The 15,204-nt window shown below is 57.0% G+C and overlaps 3 protein-coding genes across 3 annotated transcripts; 2 read left to right on the forward strand and 1 right to left on the reverse strand.

The window, feature by feature from the left end:
• Positions 1 to 5,499: 5,499 nt before the first annotated feature.
• On the forward strand, positions 5,500 to 11,192 carry FAS2 (3-oxoacyl-[acyl-carrier-protein] synthase; the record flags this gene model as incomplete). Its single annotated transcript, XM_053186319.1, has 3 exons — positions 5,500 to 6,028; positions 6,084 to 11,029; positions 11,082 to 11,192. The coding sequence occupies 3 exons, from the start codon at positions 5,500 to 5,502 to the stop codon at positions 11,190 to 11,192; spliced, it is 5,586 nt and encodes a 1,861-aa protein (XP_053029743.1).
• A 2,056-nt stretch (positions 11,193 to 13,248) lies between these two features.
• On the forward strand, positions 13,249 to 14,028 carry COL26b_013728 (uncharacterized protein; the record flags this gene model as incomplete). The annotated part of the gene is made up of 3 exons (XM_053186320.1): positions 13,249 to 13,434; positions 13,561 to 13,820; positions 13,875 to 14,028. The coding sequence occupies 3 exons, from the start codon at positions 13,249 to 13,251 to the stop codon at positions 14,026 to 14,028; spliced, it is 600 nt and encodes a 199-aa protein (XP_053029744.1).
• A 635-nt stretch (positions 14,029 to 14,663) lies between these two features.
• Positions 14,664 to 15,176, reverse strand: COL26b_013729 (uncharacterized protein; the record flags this gene model as incomplete). The annotated part of the gene is made up of 1 exon (XM_053186321.1): positions 14,664 to 15,176. A coding segment is annotated over one exon (513 nt), but the record flags the coding sequence as incomplete, so codon positions are not given.
• Between the last annotated feature and the right edge of the window lie 28 nt (positions 15,177 to 15,204).

Below are 15,204 nucleotides of genomic sequence, written 5' to 3' on the forward strand. Positions count from 1 at the left end.
AATGGAGCTGAGCCCGCCACGTGTTAGCCAAAATGTCTCCGTGTCTCGTTGTCTCTCGTCCCCGCAAAGTTTTCAATTGGCAGCGTGGGAAGCAAAAAAAGGCGGTGGCTTACCAGTGTCTGACTCCGTGTACTCAGCAAAGAGCAGGAGGCAAGTGCGAGATGCTCCGGGACGGCGGTGTGGAAGAGTGGGCGGCGGGCGCGCGGGAGTGGTCGTGGGGTTGTAATAGTAGAAGCGGTACTACGTCTAATAGGGACGGGTCGTTGTGAGCTGGTCTCTCCGATTCTCCGAGAGCAATAGAGAGTCTATGAAGGACAAGAAAGAAAAGAGAAAACGAGAAGACTGCCCAGCACGAAGAGTCCTTGACGTGAAGTTTGATGTGGAGGAAGAGAGTGGGAGTGGCGGAGAGGGAGCTTAAAGATGAGAGAGCTCAGAGATCAAGGGAAGGTTGGGAGGGTGTGTAGCGGTGGTTATGATGGGTAGGCGAGGCAATTGAACTCACACTGCATCCCTTTGGTTTTGCAGCGTGGTCTGGGTCCTGGATATTGGGTCTTGCTTGGGTCGTGGGACAAGTTGCCCGGGTCTCTCCCCTCCCCTCTCTCTCAATGGGGACTGGGATGATTGGGGTTTGTGGGATTGGATTGGGATTGGGATTGGGATACCTACCTCGCAGGAGATTGGCACACACCACCGCCGAAGCTTCGATGTACCTGCACTGGGTGTACTTCGTGGCGGGCGGCGTGGGTGTGGAGGTCGTTTGATGGGTCCTCACTGCTGCGCGGCAAAGGTAGGTGAGGTCAATCCGGTCAACGTAATTGGAGGTTTCGGGTTCCAGTTTTGGAGAACGGTGCCTTGGGGTGGCTCGCAGTGAACTCAACGATTAGAAAATTAGGCCGGGTCTCTGCTATTTTTTTTTCTGCCGTCGAGAGTTGGAGTACACTGGAATGAATCTAGTTGGTCCGGGCTGACGGAACGGCTTTGACGGTCTGAAGTCTCGTAGTGCCATCCATGGCTGTTACTGTTGGCCGGCGAAGTTGCTGTGCTGCCCGTTTCTCACCCCGCCATTTGCAGGGAAGTCGCGAACATGCTGAGAAGTTTCCGTACGCGGTTTCCATTGTTGACTGAGAACACGCCGAGGGGAACTTCGAATCGGGAAACAGCCGCACCTCCAATGCTGGAGGAGCTACTGCCTGCTTCCTCCTGAGATGCTCTTTCCTCCCCAGCGTAGATACCTACTTTAGCTACCATCCGGCCAGCAAGCCAGGTCCCATACTGTCCCTCTTGCCGTGCTGGCGCAAAGCAATGCAAATCACAAGTGCTACGTGGTGGTGGTGCCTGCACGACTGCCTCCTCCAAGTCTCAAATCTCAATGTCTCGCCAAATTTTTTAGTTCTGTTGGGGATGGTCGCACACCACGCCCACCCCTCCAGCTCCACCCCTGACTTCATGCAGCCCGAGTGATCCGCAAGGGTGCCGCGTTGGAGAACGGCCGGCCTTGTACCGGTACGTTCGTTGGCGGCACGCAACGACTTGGCTGTCGTGAGGTAAGGTCGCCTCGAAGGCTGGACGGGGCCGGGACGGTGGCCGCCTTCTCCCTATTTTGGGGGCAACTAGACATCAACTACACACTGGACTAGGCCATCTTTTGCCCGGATCTTTCCCGCGTATCTCAACCCTTCAGCCCGTTCCTGGTCCATCCGCCATGCTTCACCCAGACACTCGACCAATTACTCCAGGCCCAATGGGCGCACCAATGCTCGGCCAAACGGCAGCATCTTCGGCTCTTCAGAGCTGACCGTCACGAACCATCTGCCTCATCTCGATGTGCAGGCCGATAAGATGCCGAGATGCTACCCCGGATGCAGAAAACAGACGATAACGCCGCCTGTCCTGGTGTTTCGACTTGCGGGCCATGTCGGGTCTGCGCGACATCTCTACTCGCTTCCATCTGTCTCGATTTGCCTCTCGAGAAAACCGGCGTGCGCTTGCGGTCTGCGAACATCAGGTCTGGCTGTCCCTTTTCCCTATCAGCGATCCATCACTGCCCTGTCGTACCTCAAAGTACTGGACCCTCGATTGGTACTTGGAGGGGCAGGTCCCAGATATGCGGAATCCGTCCAACCAAAAGTACCGGCTACCTCATGGAGCCCCGTAATGTTCCCGCAGCTCCCTGGCTGTTGGTAGGCGGTCAAAGGTGCCAGCGTTGTAACGGACTTTCTGCCGCCCTTCTCTCCCCACCGCTTCCACCCCACGCCTGGGGCTGATGCTGGGGTGGACGAGAAATGCGCGGGACCCTGAGAAAGGGAGGGAGACATGCTCGACACCGCCCGCCATTTCGAGGTACCGCTACCGCCATCCGTTCGGTCACTGGCCTGTCTTGGCTTGCTGGGGCGGGAGCTATCGCTTGCCATGCCACGCGGACGCTTGTCGGGGAATGCAAGCCCCTCGATGGCCGACTTTTGTTTTTGTTTTTTTCTTGTCGAGGGGCAGCGGCAGGCACAGACATCTAAATGCGCAATCAAGAGAACCCAGTCTAGCCTCACAAGCCTTGACAGCTTAAGGGAACTGCATGAGCTGATGCAGGAGAAGGCTGGCATTCGAAGCATGTAAAATCTGCAATTTTATGTGGGCAAGGTGGCTAATGATCAATATTCGTCCAGAATGTGTTGGATTGCATCGAAGAAACTTGGAGGTGGCTAGAGACAGACGGCGATCCCGCTGCGACTCCTGCGCATCACAATCGTTTTGTTGGCTGATGAGGTGAGATCCGGTTTCCAGGTCCCCTCGGACAATACCTTGCAGGCAATGGGGTCAACTGGAGGCGTTCATCCACCCTCCCACCAGCCCGCCATCTTGCCTCTCGTTGCAGCCGGTCTCAATGTCCACTGAAGAACTGGAGGAACCCGTCGCCGTTAGCCCAAAGGTCAGCATTGGCCAGGCCAGATGACAATGTCAACATTCGCATACTTGATCAGCACGGACGGTCGAAAAGTCAGCTTGCCTCTCCCAGACAGCTTCAGGGCTGTCGGCTGGAGCTGAGAGAGCCTCCCCCCAAAAAGCTTGGGTCAAGTCACCTTGCCCTCAAGGTATCGCTACATCCCGTCTCGTTTGGCCCCTCATCAACTTTGGCGGGTTCCTGGAGCAGCGGCCACTTTTTTGCCCCTCCACTCCCTCCATTTCCCATCTTCCCCCCTTCAGAATCTGCTGCAACCTGGACTTTTGGGGTCCCGTTGATGAGAGGCCTCGTCGATGCGGCTGTTGCTTTCCGGGTCCCCGTTTGTTGACGGGCCAAAGTGCTATCATGACACCACTTTCTCACAACCTGCCGCACTCGTATTGCTATATTGGGCGAGTGAACACGTATTCGGGATCAACCGCTATCACTAATCCGTGGCCGTGGATGACGCCAGTTGCAGAGTTCCGTCGAGGCGAGCCTTGTCCCATCAGCCTTCCCGCCAACCCGCCAAGCTTCCAACAAGCTCCCGAAGTCTGCTTGGTTGAGTGTCGCAACTGGGACCAAGCGGCCAACGGGAACGCGGCGATAAGGAGCCGGCTGATAGGGAGCCCGATCAGAGTTGAGGGTCGTCGGAACGGGTACATCGAGCTGGCTCTGGCCGAAAGCTACATTCCCATTGTGTGCCCAGGGAGCTAGCTAGGGAAAAGTCGAGCGGTAAGGCGAGGCTTGAAGGTCTAAGACACTGAGCCTTGCGCCGGTCTAACGCTTCCTACGTGCGCTACATCGGTATTGAGGGGCAGGTTCGCGCCACTAGGCCGAATCCAACATTCCGACAGCTCGGGAAAGGGACGCGAAGGAAAGTGGCAGTCACGAAGAGCTCAGACAAGACGCGCCACAGAGCTATCCGTTCAAGGTAGCTCAAGAACTGGAGGTGTCTCGCCCAGCCTCACGGCATGGAACTTATCTCGCGCAAAGCGGAGAGGTGGCACAGAAGAAAGCAAAGGGACGAGGCGCACGGAAGGAGGCCCTCGGCAACATTGTCGATAAGACAACTTAAAGATCATCCATCAATGCATGCAGCGGCATGATGGTGATAACGCGCCTGACAGCTCGAAGCTCCTCGCACAGATCCGGCATTGGCTCCGGTCTGTGTTGCTGACCAGACTGCGTGACATACAGCTTCATGCAATGGTGGCATCTTTGCAACTCCACGGGGAACAGATGCACCACAATGATCACAACAGATGACCTCTCATCTCATCCCATTGCCGAGCACCCATTGGAAATGTCTTCTAATCTTGGCCGGAGTGACTGATGTGTGGTGGTTGTTTTCCAGTTCATGTATCGCCTCAACTTCCAAACGTCAACCTCGCAACAGTGACGACGTCCTCCCTGGCGTCCCTCCCAAAGGCCCCGCCGTCCCACCCTGCATTCCCCCAATGAAATGGTTTTGTGGGGAAGGCCCCCCTGATCGTCCCATGCTCGATTGGGTTAAGCGTCTGAATATGGTTGAGGAGCTCTCTGCAGGCGCTGCAGCACCAGACAATACCAACGCCAGCACCAGCAACAGCTTTCCCACCTGCATGGGGGGGCTGCCGCCGGGAAGTCCATCGCGAAGCATGGCAGGAGTTCCACTTTTTCTTTTTTCCCTCCCTCCATCTTCCCTCCCAAGAAAAAAAAAATCAGAGAGAAACAGAAACCACTAACAGCCAGTCGAATGTCTCGAGACTTGGCCCTCTTCGCTCTTCTCGCCCAATTGTGGGTACACGTACCTCATCATGTACCGATACATGCTCCTGGAGTAGTGGGATGTCGGCAGGTAGCGGTACATCTCCGCCGACCTCACTTTTTCGTAGCCCAGTCCTTCCCGTCAGTGCCTGCCATTCGACGTCCACACCCTTTCCAGTCCAGTTCACCACCGCTTCCCTGAGCCGGTGGGGGCCCTTGCCTGGTTCAACAATCGTCTTTTTCCTGCTGGTCTGGTCCCAGCACGCAGAGGCCCAGCACATCCTCCACGGCCAATCCCAATCGCTCGCTCCCTTTCCAGTTGGTGGTGTCTCTTCAAATTCCCCCCTCCCCAAGAAAGTCAATCAAGTGCCAGTGACCCGATATCGACGGGCCAGAGCCACCTAGTTGACCTTGTCTTTCATTTTCAATCATATCCAGACTTCTTCCCTTCATCCGTGGCTCTTGCCAGTTCTACATCTCCTCCCACTTTCTCCATCTCCCTCGCTCGCCTTCCGCCGGATTGATCCTCCCTCTCTCTGGCGCGGACTTAATCTCCCTTGAACAGCCCACACCGACTGTCTTGCAAAAAAAAAAAAAAAAAAAAGTTCGGCGAGCTTGTCCTGCTTCTCCTCTCATATACCCACGCAGGCAACAAACCAACAACTTCGTCTCCAAGGAATCCGACCTCCCACGGCTCCAACGAGACAATTTCCCGCAAAATACCGTCACTTTGTCGACGACAAGATACCCTCGGTTTCCCGGTTTTTCTCCCAACTCCGTGTAATTGAGCCACCAGCTCCTCCCAGCTGCCCAACATGCGTCCCGAAGTCGAGCAAGAGCTTGCCCACACGCTCCTTGTCGAGCTCCTTGCCTACCAGTTCGCCTCTCCCGTCAGGTGGATTGAGACCCAAGATGTTTTCCTCGCCGAGAAGACCGCCGAGAGGGTGGTCGAAATCGGTCCCGCTGACACCCTCGGTGTGATGGCCAAGCGCACCCTCGCCTCAAAGTACGAAGCTTACGATGCCGCCAAGTCCGTCCAGCGTCAGATCCTGTGCTACAACAAGGACGCAAAGGAGATTTACTACGAGGCCGACCCCATTGAGGAGGAACCCGAGCCGGCTGCGGCCTCTTCTAGCGCTGCCGCCGCTGCTCCCGCCGCCTCGGCTCCCGCTGCTGCTGCTGCCCCTGCCGCCGCCGCTCCTGCGCCTAGCGCCGGCCCGGCCGCTGCAGTTGCTGATGCGCCTGTCCAGGCCATCGACATTCTGCGATCTTTGATCGCTCAGAAGCTCAAGAAGCCCCTCGCTGAGGTGCCCTTGAGCAAGGCCATCAAGGACCTTGTTGGTGGTAAGTAGCTCAGCTCACCGCCAAACCTAACATTTGGCTAACTGCGTAATTCCAGGCAAGTCCACCCTCCAGAACGAAATTCTCGGTGACCTCGGCAAGGAATTCGGCTCGACCCCCGAGAAGCCTGAAGATACCCCTCTTGACGAGCTCGGTGCCTCGATGCAGGCTACCTTCGACGGCCAGCTTGGCAAGCAGTCCCAGGCTCTTATTGCCCGTCTGATTTCCTCCAAGATGCCTGGTGGCTTCAACATCACCGCTGCGAGAAAATACCTCGAGACGAGATGGGGATTGGGCTCTGGCAGACAGGATGGCACCCTGCTGCTGGCTATCACCATGGAGCCCGCTGCTCGTCTTGGTTCCGAGGCTGATGCCAAGGCTTTCCTCGACGATGTCACCAACAAGTACGCCACCAGCGCCGGCATCAGCCTGACTACTACCACCGCTGCTGGCCCCGCCGGCGGCTCTGGTGGTGGCATGATGATGGACCCCGCTGCCATCGACGCCCTCACCAAGGACCAGCGTGCTCTGTTCAAGCAGCAGCTCGAACTCCTCGCCAGATACCTCAAGCTGGATCTCCGTGCAGGTGACAAGGCCTATATCAACTCTCAGGAGTCTGAGAAGCTCCTCCAGGCCCAGCTGGACCTCTGGACTGCTGAGCACGGCGAGTTCTACGCCGCTGGTATCGCCCCCGTCTTCAGCTCCCTCAAGGCTCGTTCCTACGACTCTTCCTGGAACTGGGCGCGCCAGGATGCTCTCAACATGTACTTCGACATCATCTTCGGCCGCCTCAAGGCTGTTGACCGTGAGATTGTCAGCCAGTGCCTCCGCATCATGAACCGCGCCAACCCCACTCTCATTGAGTTCATGCAGTATCACATTGATAACTGCCCCGCCGAGCGTGGTGAGACCTACAAGCTCGCCAAGGAGCTCGGTGAGCAGCTCATTGAGAACTGCAAGGAGGTCCTCCATGCCAACCCGGTCTACAAGGACGTCGCCGTCCCCACTGGACCCCAGACCACTGTCGACGCCCGCGGCAACCTCAACTACCAGGAGGTTCCGCGCGCCAGCTGCCGCAAGCTGGAGCACTACGTCCAGCAGATGGCTGAGGGTGGAAAGATCTCTGAGTACGGCAACCGCACTAAGGTCCAGAACGATCTCCGCCGCATCTACAAGCTCATCAAGGAGCAGCACAAGGTTTCTAAGTCATCTCAGCTCGAGATCAAGAACCTCTATGGCGATGTCCTGCGCTCTCTGGCGATGAACGAGAACCAGATCATTCCCGATGAGAGCAGCCCCTCCAAGAAGGACAAGCCTGCTACCGGCCCCAAGGGCAAGGTTGAGACCATTCCTTTCTTGCACCTCAAGCGCAAGAGCCTTCACGGCTGGGACTACAGCAAGAAGCTCACCGGCCACTACCTCCAGTCCCTTGAGGAGGCTGCCAAGGACGGTGTCAGCTTCGCTGGCAAGCACGCTCTCATGACTGGTGCCGGAGCCGGCTCCATCGGTGCTGAGGTCCTCCAGGGTCTCATCAGCGGTGGTGCCAAGGTTGTCGTCACTACCTCCCGCTTCTCCCGTGAGGTCACCGAGTACTACCAGTCCATGTACACTCGCTTCGGTGCCCGTGGCTCCCAGCTTGTCGTTGTTCCCTTCAACCAGGGTTCCAAGCAGGACTGCGAGGCTCTCATTGAGTACATCTACGACACCAAGAACGGTCTTGGCTGGGATCTGGACTTTATTGTCCCCTTCGCTGCCATTCCCGAGAACGGTCGCCAGATTGACACCATTGACTCCCGCTCTGAGCTTGCTCACCGTATCATGTTGACCAACCTCCTCCGCATCCTCGGTAGCGTCAAGACCCAGAAGTCTGAGCGTGGCTACGAGACTCGCCCCGCCCAAGTTGTTCTTCCTCTTTCCCCCAACCACGGTACCTTCGGTAACGATGGTCTCTACTCTGAGTCTAAGCTTGCCCTGGAGACCCTCTTCAACAGATGGCACTCCGAGGACTGGGGCCACTACCTCACCATCTGCGGTGCCGTCATCGGCTGGACCCGTGGTACTGGTCTCATGAGCGCGAACAACGTCGTCGCTGAGGGTGTCGAGGCTTTCGGCGTCCGCACCTTTTCCCAGCAGGAGATGGCCTTCAACCTGCTCGGCCTCATGTCGCCTGCCATTGTCGACCTTTGCCAGAGCGAGCCCGTCTTCGCTGACCTCAACGGCGGTCTTCAGTTCATCCCTGACCTCAACCAGACCATGTCTAAGCTCCGCAAGGACATCATGGACACCAGCGAGGTCCGCCGCGCCGTTACCAAGGAGAACTCCATCGAGGACAAGGTCGTCAATGGCCCCAACTCCGAGGCTCTGTACAAGAAGAAGACTATCGAGCCCCGTGCCAACATCAAGTTCGACTTCCCCACCCTTCCCGACTGGGACGACGAGATCGCCCCTCTCAACGACCGCCTCAAGGGTATGGTCGACCTCGAGAAGGTTGTCGTCGTTACTGGTTTCGCTGAAGTCGGTCCTTGGGGTAACTCCCGCACCCGTTGGGAGATGGAGGCTCACGGCGAGTTCTCTCTTGAGGGATGCATTGAGATGGCCTGGATCATGGGCCTGATCAAGAACCACAACGGCCCCATCAAGGGCAAGCCTGCTCCTTACTCCGGCTGGGTTGACGCCAAGACTGGCGAGCCCGTCGACGACAAGGACATCAAGCAGAAGTACGAGAAGTTCATCTTGGAGCACTCTGGTATCCGTCTGATCGAGCCTGAGCTGTTCGGCGGCTACGACCCCAACCAGAAGGAGCTCCTCCACGAGGTTGTAATCGAGGAGGACCTCGAGCCCTTCGAGGCCTCCAAGGAGACCGCCGAGGAGTTCAAGCGCCAGCACGGTGACAAGGTTGAGATCTTTGAGATCCCCGAGTCCGGCGAGTACACTGTTCGCATGCGCAAGGGTGCCGCTCTCTGGATCCCCAAGGCACTTCGCTTCGACAGACTCGTTGCCGGCCAGATCCCCACTGGTTGGGACGCCAAGAGATACGGTATCCCCGAGGACATTGTCTCTCAGGTCGATCCCGTCACACTCTTCGTCCTCGTCTCCGTTGCCGAGACTCTCCTGTCCGCCGGTATCACCGACCCGTACGAGTTCTACAAGTACGTCCACGTCTCCGAGGTCGGTAACTGCATCGGTTCCGGTATGGGTGGTGCTGGCGCTCTCCGCGGCATGCACAGAGACCGCTTCCTGGACAAGCCCGTCCAGAACGACATTCTCCAGGAGTCTTTCATCAACACCATGGCCGCCTGGGTTAACATGTTGTTGATCTCTTCCTCCGGTCCCATCAAGACCCCTGTCGGTGCTTGCGCCACTGCCGTCGAGTCCGTCGACATTGGTTACGAGACCATTATGGAGGGCAAGGCTCGCGTCGTATTCGTCGGTGGTTTCGATGACTTCGGTGAGGAGGGCTCTTACGAGTTCGCCAACATGAAGGCCACTAGCAACGCCGTCGACGAGCTTGCTCACGGCCGCACCCCGGCCGAGATGTCTCGTCCCACCACCACCACCCGTAACGGCTTCATGGAGTCCCAGGGTTGCGGTGTCCAGCTGCTCATGACTGCCAAGCTTGCCCTTGACATGGGCATGCCCATCCACGGTATCCTGGCTCTGACTACCACCGCCACCGACAAGATTGGCCGCTCCGTCCCTGCTCCTGGCCAGGGTGTCCTCACGACTGCCCGTGAGCACGCCGGCAAGTTCCCTTCGCCTCTGCTCGACATTAACTACCGCCGCCGCCAGATCACCCTTCGCAAGAAGCAGATCAAGCAGTGGCAGGAGTCTGAGCTCGAGTACCTCTACGACGAGGTTGAGGCTATGAAGGCCCAGGGCTCCGAGTTCAACGAGAAGGAGTACGCCCACAACCGTGCCGAGCACATCAAGAAGGAGGCCGACCGTCAAGAGAAGGAGGTCCTCCGCAGCCTGGGCAACAACTTCTGGAAGAACAACCCCGAGATCGCTCCTCTGCGTGGTGCCCTCGCCACCTGGGGTCTTACCATCGACGACCTTGCCGTCGCTTCCTTCCACGGAACCTCGACCAAGGCCAACGACAAGAACGAGTCTTCCGTCATCTGCCAGCAGCTCAAGCACCTTGGCCGCAAGAAGGGTAACGCCGTCATGGGTATCTTCCAGAAGTACCTCACCGGTCACCCCAAGGGTGCTGCTGGTGCCTGGATGATGAACGGCTGCTTGCAAGTTCTCAACACTGGCTTGGTCCCGGGTAACCGCAACGCCGACAACGTCGACCCCGTCATGGAGCAGTTCGACATGATCGTTTACCCCAGCCACAGCATCCAGACCGACGGTATCAAGGCCTTCTCCGTCACCTCTTTCGGTTTCGGACAGAAGGGTGCCCAGGCTATCGGTGTTCACCCCAAGTACCTCTTCGCTACCCTTGACGAGAAGACGTACGACGAGTACTCCGCCAAGGTTCAGGCCCGTCAGAAGAAGGCCTACCGCTTCTTCCACAACGGCCTCATCAACAACACTCTGTTCGTCGCCAAGTCCAACGCCCCGTACACGGACGAGCAGCTTAGCAAGGTCTTGCTCAACCCCGACGCTCGCGTCACGGAGGACAAGAAGACCTCGACCATCTCTTACCCCTCCAACTTCATGAAGGCTTCTGAGAAGACCGTATCACCCACGGCCTCCAAGGCCACTCAGGACATGATGGAGGCCCTGGCCAAGAAGGTGGCGTCCAAGAGCAGCAACGTCGGCGTTGACGTTGAGGACATCACTGCTATCAACATCGAGAACGAGACGTTCATCGAGCGCAACTTCACTGCTGGAGAGATCCAGTACTGCCAATCGGCACCCAGCCCCCAGAGCTCATTCGCCGGCCGGTGGAGTGCGAAGGAGGCCGTCTTCAAGTCTCTTGGTGTCTCCAGCAAGGGCGCCGGTGCGCCGTTGAAGGACATTGAGATTGCGAAGGACGAGTCGGGTGCCCCGGTTGTCAAGGTAAGCTTATCTCACATGATTTGAATGATGAGCCTGGCTAACATTGTCACAGCTTCACGGTGATGCCGCCGCTGCCGCCAAGAAGGTCGGTCTGAAGGACATTAGCGTCTCCATTTCACACTCGGAGTCGCAAGCGATTGCTGTCGCCGTCGCAAACTTTTAAAAGGCGATAGACTGTATAGTGTATTTCGAGTTTTATGGGATATAGGCAGGCAAGGGATCTTGTCATGTTCGCTTCGATCGTGTTTTGAAATCATACAAGCCAGGGAGTAAAGATCGCGGGGACACTTTGGGAGGAGTGTCATCGCTATCATCATCGTCGGATGAATTGACGAGTAATGCACGAGAAGGGAACGGCGCAATGCGATAGACTGCTAGTTCCTCAATGCCACAATAGAATCTGTATCAAATCCACATAATGCTCCGGTCAAATTAGCAGGTGACCGTCTCGACTTTGCAATGTCACGGTTGCGTTGTCACGACACAGCGCGGGGCAATCGACTCTCAAGCTTATCGTTATCTGCTCATGTCAGCGCCCACCTGTTCGGGCGAAGCGACGATCTGGATGGGTGCTATGCAACGTAATCCCGGTCTTAGCATGGGAGAAGTACGATCTGCCATTCCTGCGTCTGATGAAATGGGATGAACGGGGTGGAGGGGTTCGTATGCGGGGGACATGATTGGCGTGAGGTTGTAAGGGAGGGCAGGACAGGCTGGATCGGTGAACTCTGCTTCGGTTTTTTCATGGTCACGGGAGACTATGTTATGCTGCGATCGGGCTTTCTCTTAACGCTGATATTCTTACGATGATGGGATTTACTGGTGACGACGGCCTTGGCTGTCCGTGTCCTCTGGTTGATCTGGGGACAGAGAATGTGGTAAGGACGGTTGAGTTAGGTAATCAGGGGTAGGCGAGCCAAGTGGCTAAGACGTCAGATGGAGGGGGTCAGGGGAGGGGCTGTGTCGTCACAGAATTGCAGGTTGCCTCGACTCTTGACGCGGTCTTGGGAGTCGGGTACCAGACAGACAGGGAGGAGCTTGGGCGTGCGCGCGTCGAGCCATTCAAGGGATGAGGTAATGTCTTGAGGGGGCGTTCTCTCGCACATGTTGTGTTTTGGCACGCGATCCTCCTGGTATTTTCCGTTTCTTGGTGGTGTTTCTCGATGTTTCGTTTTTTTTCTGGGCTTCTTGTGTGCTGGAGGATGGAGGTCGTCCCATCTTGGTGTGATGTGTTCATGCCAGACTCGCCTGTCAGTGTCATGGAGGGGAGGGACGACGATGAGTGGATGCCGGTTTGCGACATGCCATTGTTCAACCGAAGTGTTTAAAAATAGGGGCCATGCATACGAATCCATACATCAGTCGACGTGGATCGACGACGGCGAACGAACAGATTTTTGCGCGCATTTAGACTTGCTGGCAGGAGTGAAAGCCCCCTGGTTGGGAACGGTATTGTTGGTGAATTATCTGAAACTGGTCGAAAATTGGGCCAGCCAGCTGGTTCCTCGAAATGCTTGCTGGTGGGAGGATCGCGGCCGGTTGCCGGCTCTGTCCAATGAGGGTCCGGGTGCTGGGTGATCGACGGGCCCCGTCGGAGTGGGGCCCTTTGTGTGCACTGCCGAGCGGTGCTGGCCAATTGACTGCGAGAAGAGGCATGTCTCTGGAGCTTGTTGAATTTAAAGTGCTTTATGCAGTGATGCATCCCTTTTTTGTCTGGCCATGTCGATCAACCGTCGTTCCCGGGACTGCATGGATTTTTGGCTTTAGAGTGGTGAACTGTGGGGGGGGGAGCATGAGGCGTGAGGCATGAGGTTGAGGGAAGGAAGAAAGGAATGGTGAAAAGGGGATATGCGTCTGGGCGGGTTGTTGCTTCTTCTTTTTTTGTGGCGCAGACAAGGCGTTTGGATCTCTTATTTCTGGGGGTTGTTGTTTATGCAGGTCCCCGGGTAGCACGGACTAGGGGCGATGTGTGTTTGAAGGAGATGGTGACGGGAGGTATAAGGAACGGAGGTTCCCCAAGGGCGAGTTGCGCGCGCGCATGCTGTCGTCTAACTGACTTGTTGTTTCTTCATGTTGCTTGGCCTTTTTTGAGTTGTGAGGGACGAGAACGATTTTAATACCTATTCGGACCTTGCCATCGGAGCTATCGCAATCGATATCGACGACGACAGAGACTCTCTACTTAATCGCACACTACGAATTTGCAGCGACATCAAAAAATGGCCGGCGCAAATATTCGAGGCCTCATGGGCAAGGGCGTCCCGCCGACGCCCACCTTCTTCTCCATCCTGCGCGTTGCCGTCATGGTGCTGTCGCTGGCTGTGCTCGCCGCCTGCGCTTACAACCTGTCGCTGCTGGGCGGACAGGCGAGCTATGCCGGTCCGCCGGGCTTCATGCTCTTCGTGGTATGTCACTCCTCCTTTTCCATGGTCGCTGATTGCATGCAATTCTTCTTTTCCTGGTTTTCCGCATGGCAATCGCGAACGACGTCGGGCAGGCGCGAGTACAATTTGGCTGACGATGCATGACAGTCCCTCTTCACCCTCATCATCCTCGGCGGCGCCATGGCCCTCGAGCGCTTCGCGCCGCAGTTCTACTTCCGCCTGGCGCTGCTGATCGCGTACGGCGTCAACGTGCTCTTCTGGCTTTCTGGGTGGGCGTGGTCCGCGAGCATCGCGTCGCTGTTCTTGGGGAACACGTGTATTGGGAGCACGTGCTTTGGGCCCACGACGGAGGAGACGCGGTACGGGGCGAGTATGGCAGCGGCGGCGGGCGTTGGTGCTGTGAACTGGTAAGTCTTGTGATTTCTCTTTTCTCAGGAGAGGTCAATGCTAACGAGCGGCAGGGTCATGATGATTGTGGTTCTCTTCTACTTCGTCAAGGGATGTCTTGCGGACCCCGACTGCTACGGCATCTCGACGGGCCACGGCGCTGAGATGGGAAGCCTTAGTCTCAAGGCGGAGGGAAAGCAGCCTTCTCGGTCGTCGAACTCCGAGTAGACAATGGGAAGGTAGATGGCTTTCGACTGAAAGCATGACGATGGATCGCAATGGATGATTCGTGACTTGAGGACGCTGGGAACTGGGTAACGACTGGAGTTTGAGGTTCAGAAAGGATCTGGTACAGGGAGGCCCCCCCGACCAAAGGGCAGTCTTCAGAGTCAGGATCAAGGGAAAGGCTCTGTGGGTGTTTGATGAATTTTGATAGAGATACCACTGGCTCTTATTAGCTAATAAGAAATGTTCGACCTTATCTTTTGCTTCGGAAGCACACGGCGAGCACTGACGAGGCTAGGTATAGGTCACCAAGTTCACTCCAAGTATTTTCATGGCACGGCCCAACATCTACATCTCGGTCTGCCTCCAATCACCGAGATAGCATTGTGTCGCGTGGGACGTGGGCAATTGCAGTACTGACAACCTTCGAATTGATGGATATGAAATCCTTGATAAACCCAGCAAACCCGGCAAGACTCCAAACTTTTCGTGACATCTACATGTAAACCAACAATCCTTCACCCTTTTCCGCAAACTTATTCAGGCCATGCCAAAGCAGAGAAACCAAGGATATCTCAAGAAGAAGCCACCGCCCGAAACAACCAAGCGTCCTTGAAACAAATGAGAAAGCAGCATGATCACTCCTCCATGTCCTTCGCCTTTCTCTTAACACCCTTCCCGTTCTTCTTGCGAGAAGCGGCCTTCCTCGATCTCGCCGCCGCATCCGCCACCTTGGCCTGCTTCGCCAAGCGCTTCTCCTCCTCGGTCGCGTCGTTGCTGAAATCAAGCGCATCCCAGCGGTGGTCCGCAACCATCTCGCGCTTCACATTCTCGTCAAGCCCCTCCCAGTCGCCCACCCCGGCGCCGAGCCCCACGGCCCGGGCCTTCCAGAACTCTACCTCCGACTGCAGGGCGAAGATGGCCTCGGCGCGGTGGGTGACGGCGCGCAGCTTGCGGTCGCGAGAGCGGGTGGCGGCGGTGTTGTTGCGCTTCCGCTCGAAGTCGTTCTTGGCCTCGGCGATGGCGTCGTTGCGCGCCATGGCGGCGTCGCGCTCGGGGCCATCGGGCATGGAGGCGGCGTCGAGCCAGGGCTCGAAGGCGGGCTTGGGAGAGACGGGCGCGATGAAGATCTTGGAGGGCCCGTGGCGGATCTTGTGCGTCGCGCGGAAGGGGTCGGGG

Source organism: Colletotrichum chrysophilum (genome assembly GCF_026319265.1).
Source record: "Colletotrichum chrysophilum strain AFK26 chromosome Unknown scaffold_251, whole genome shotgun sequence".
NCBI lineage: Eukaryota > Fungi > Ascomycota > Sordariomycetes > Glomerellales > Glomerellaceae > Colletotrichum > Colletotrichum chrysophilum.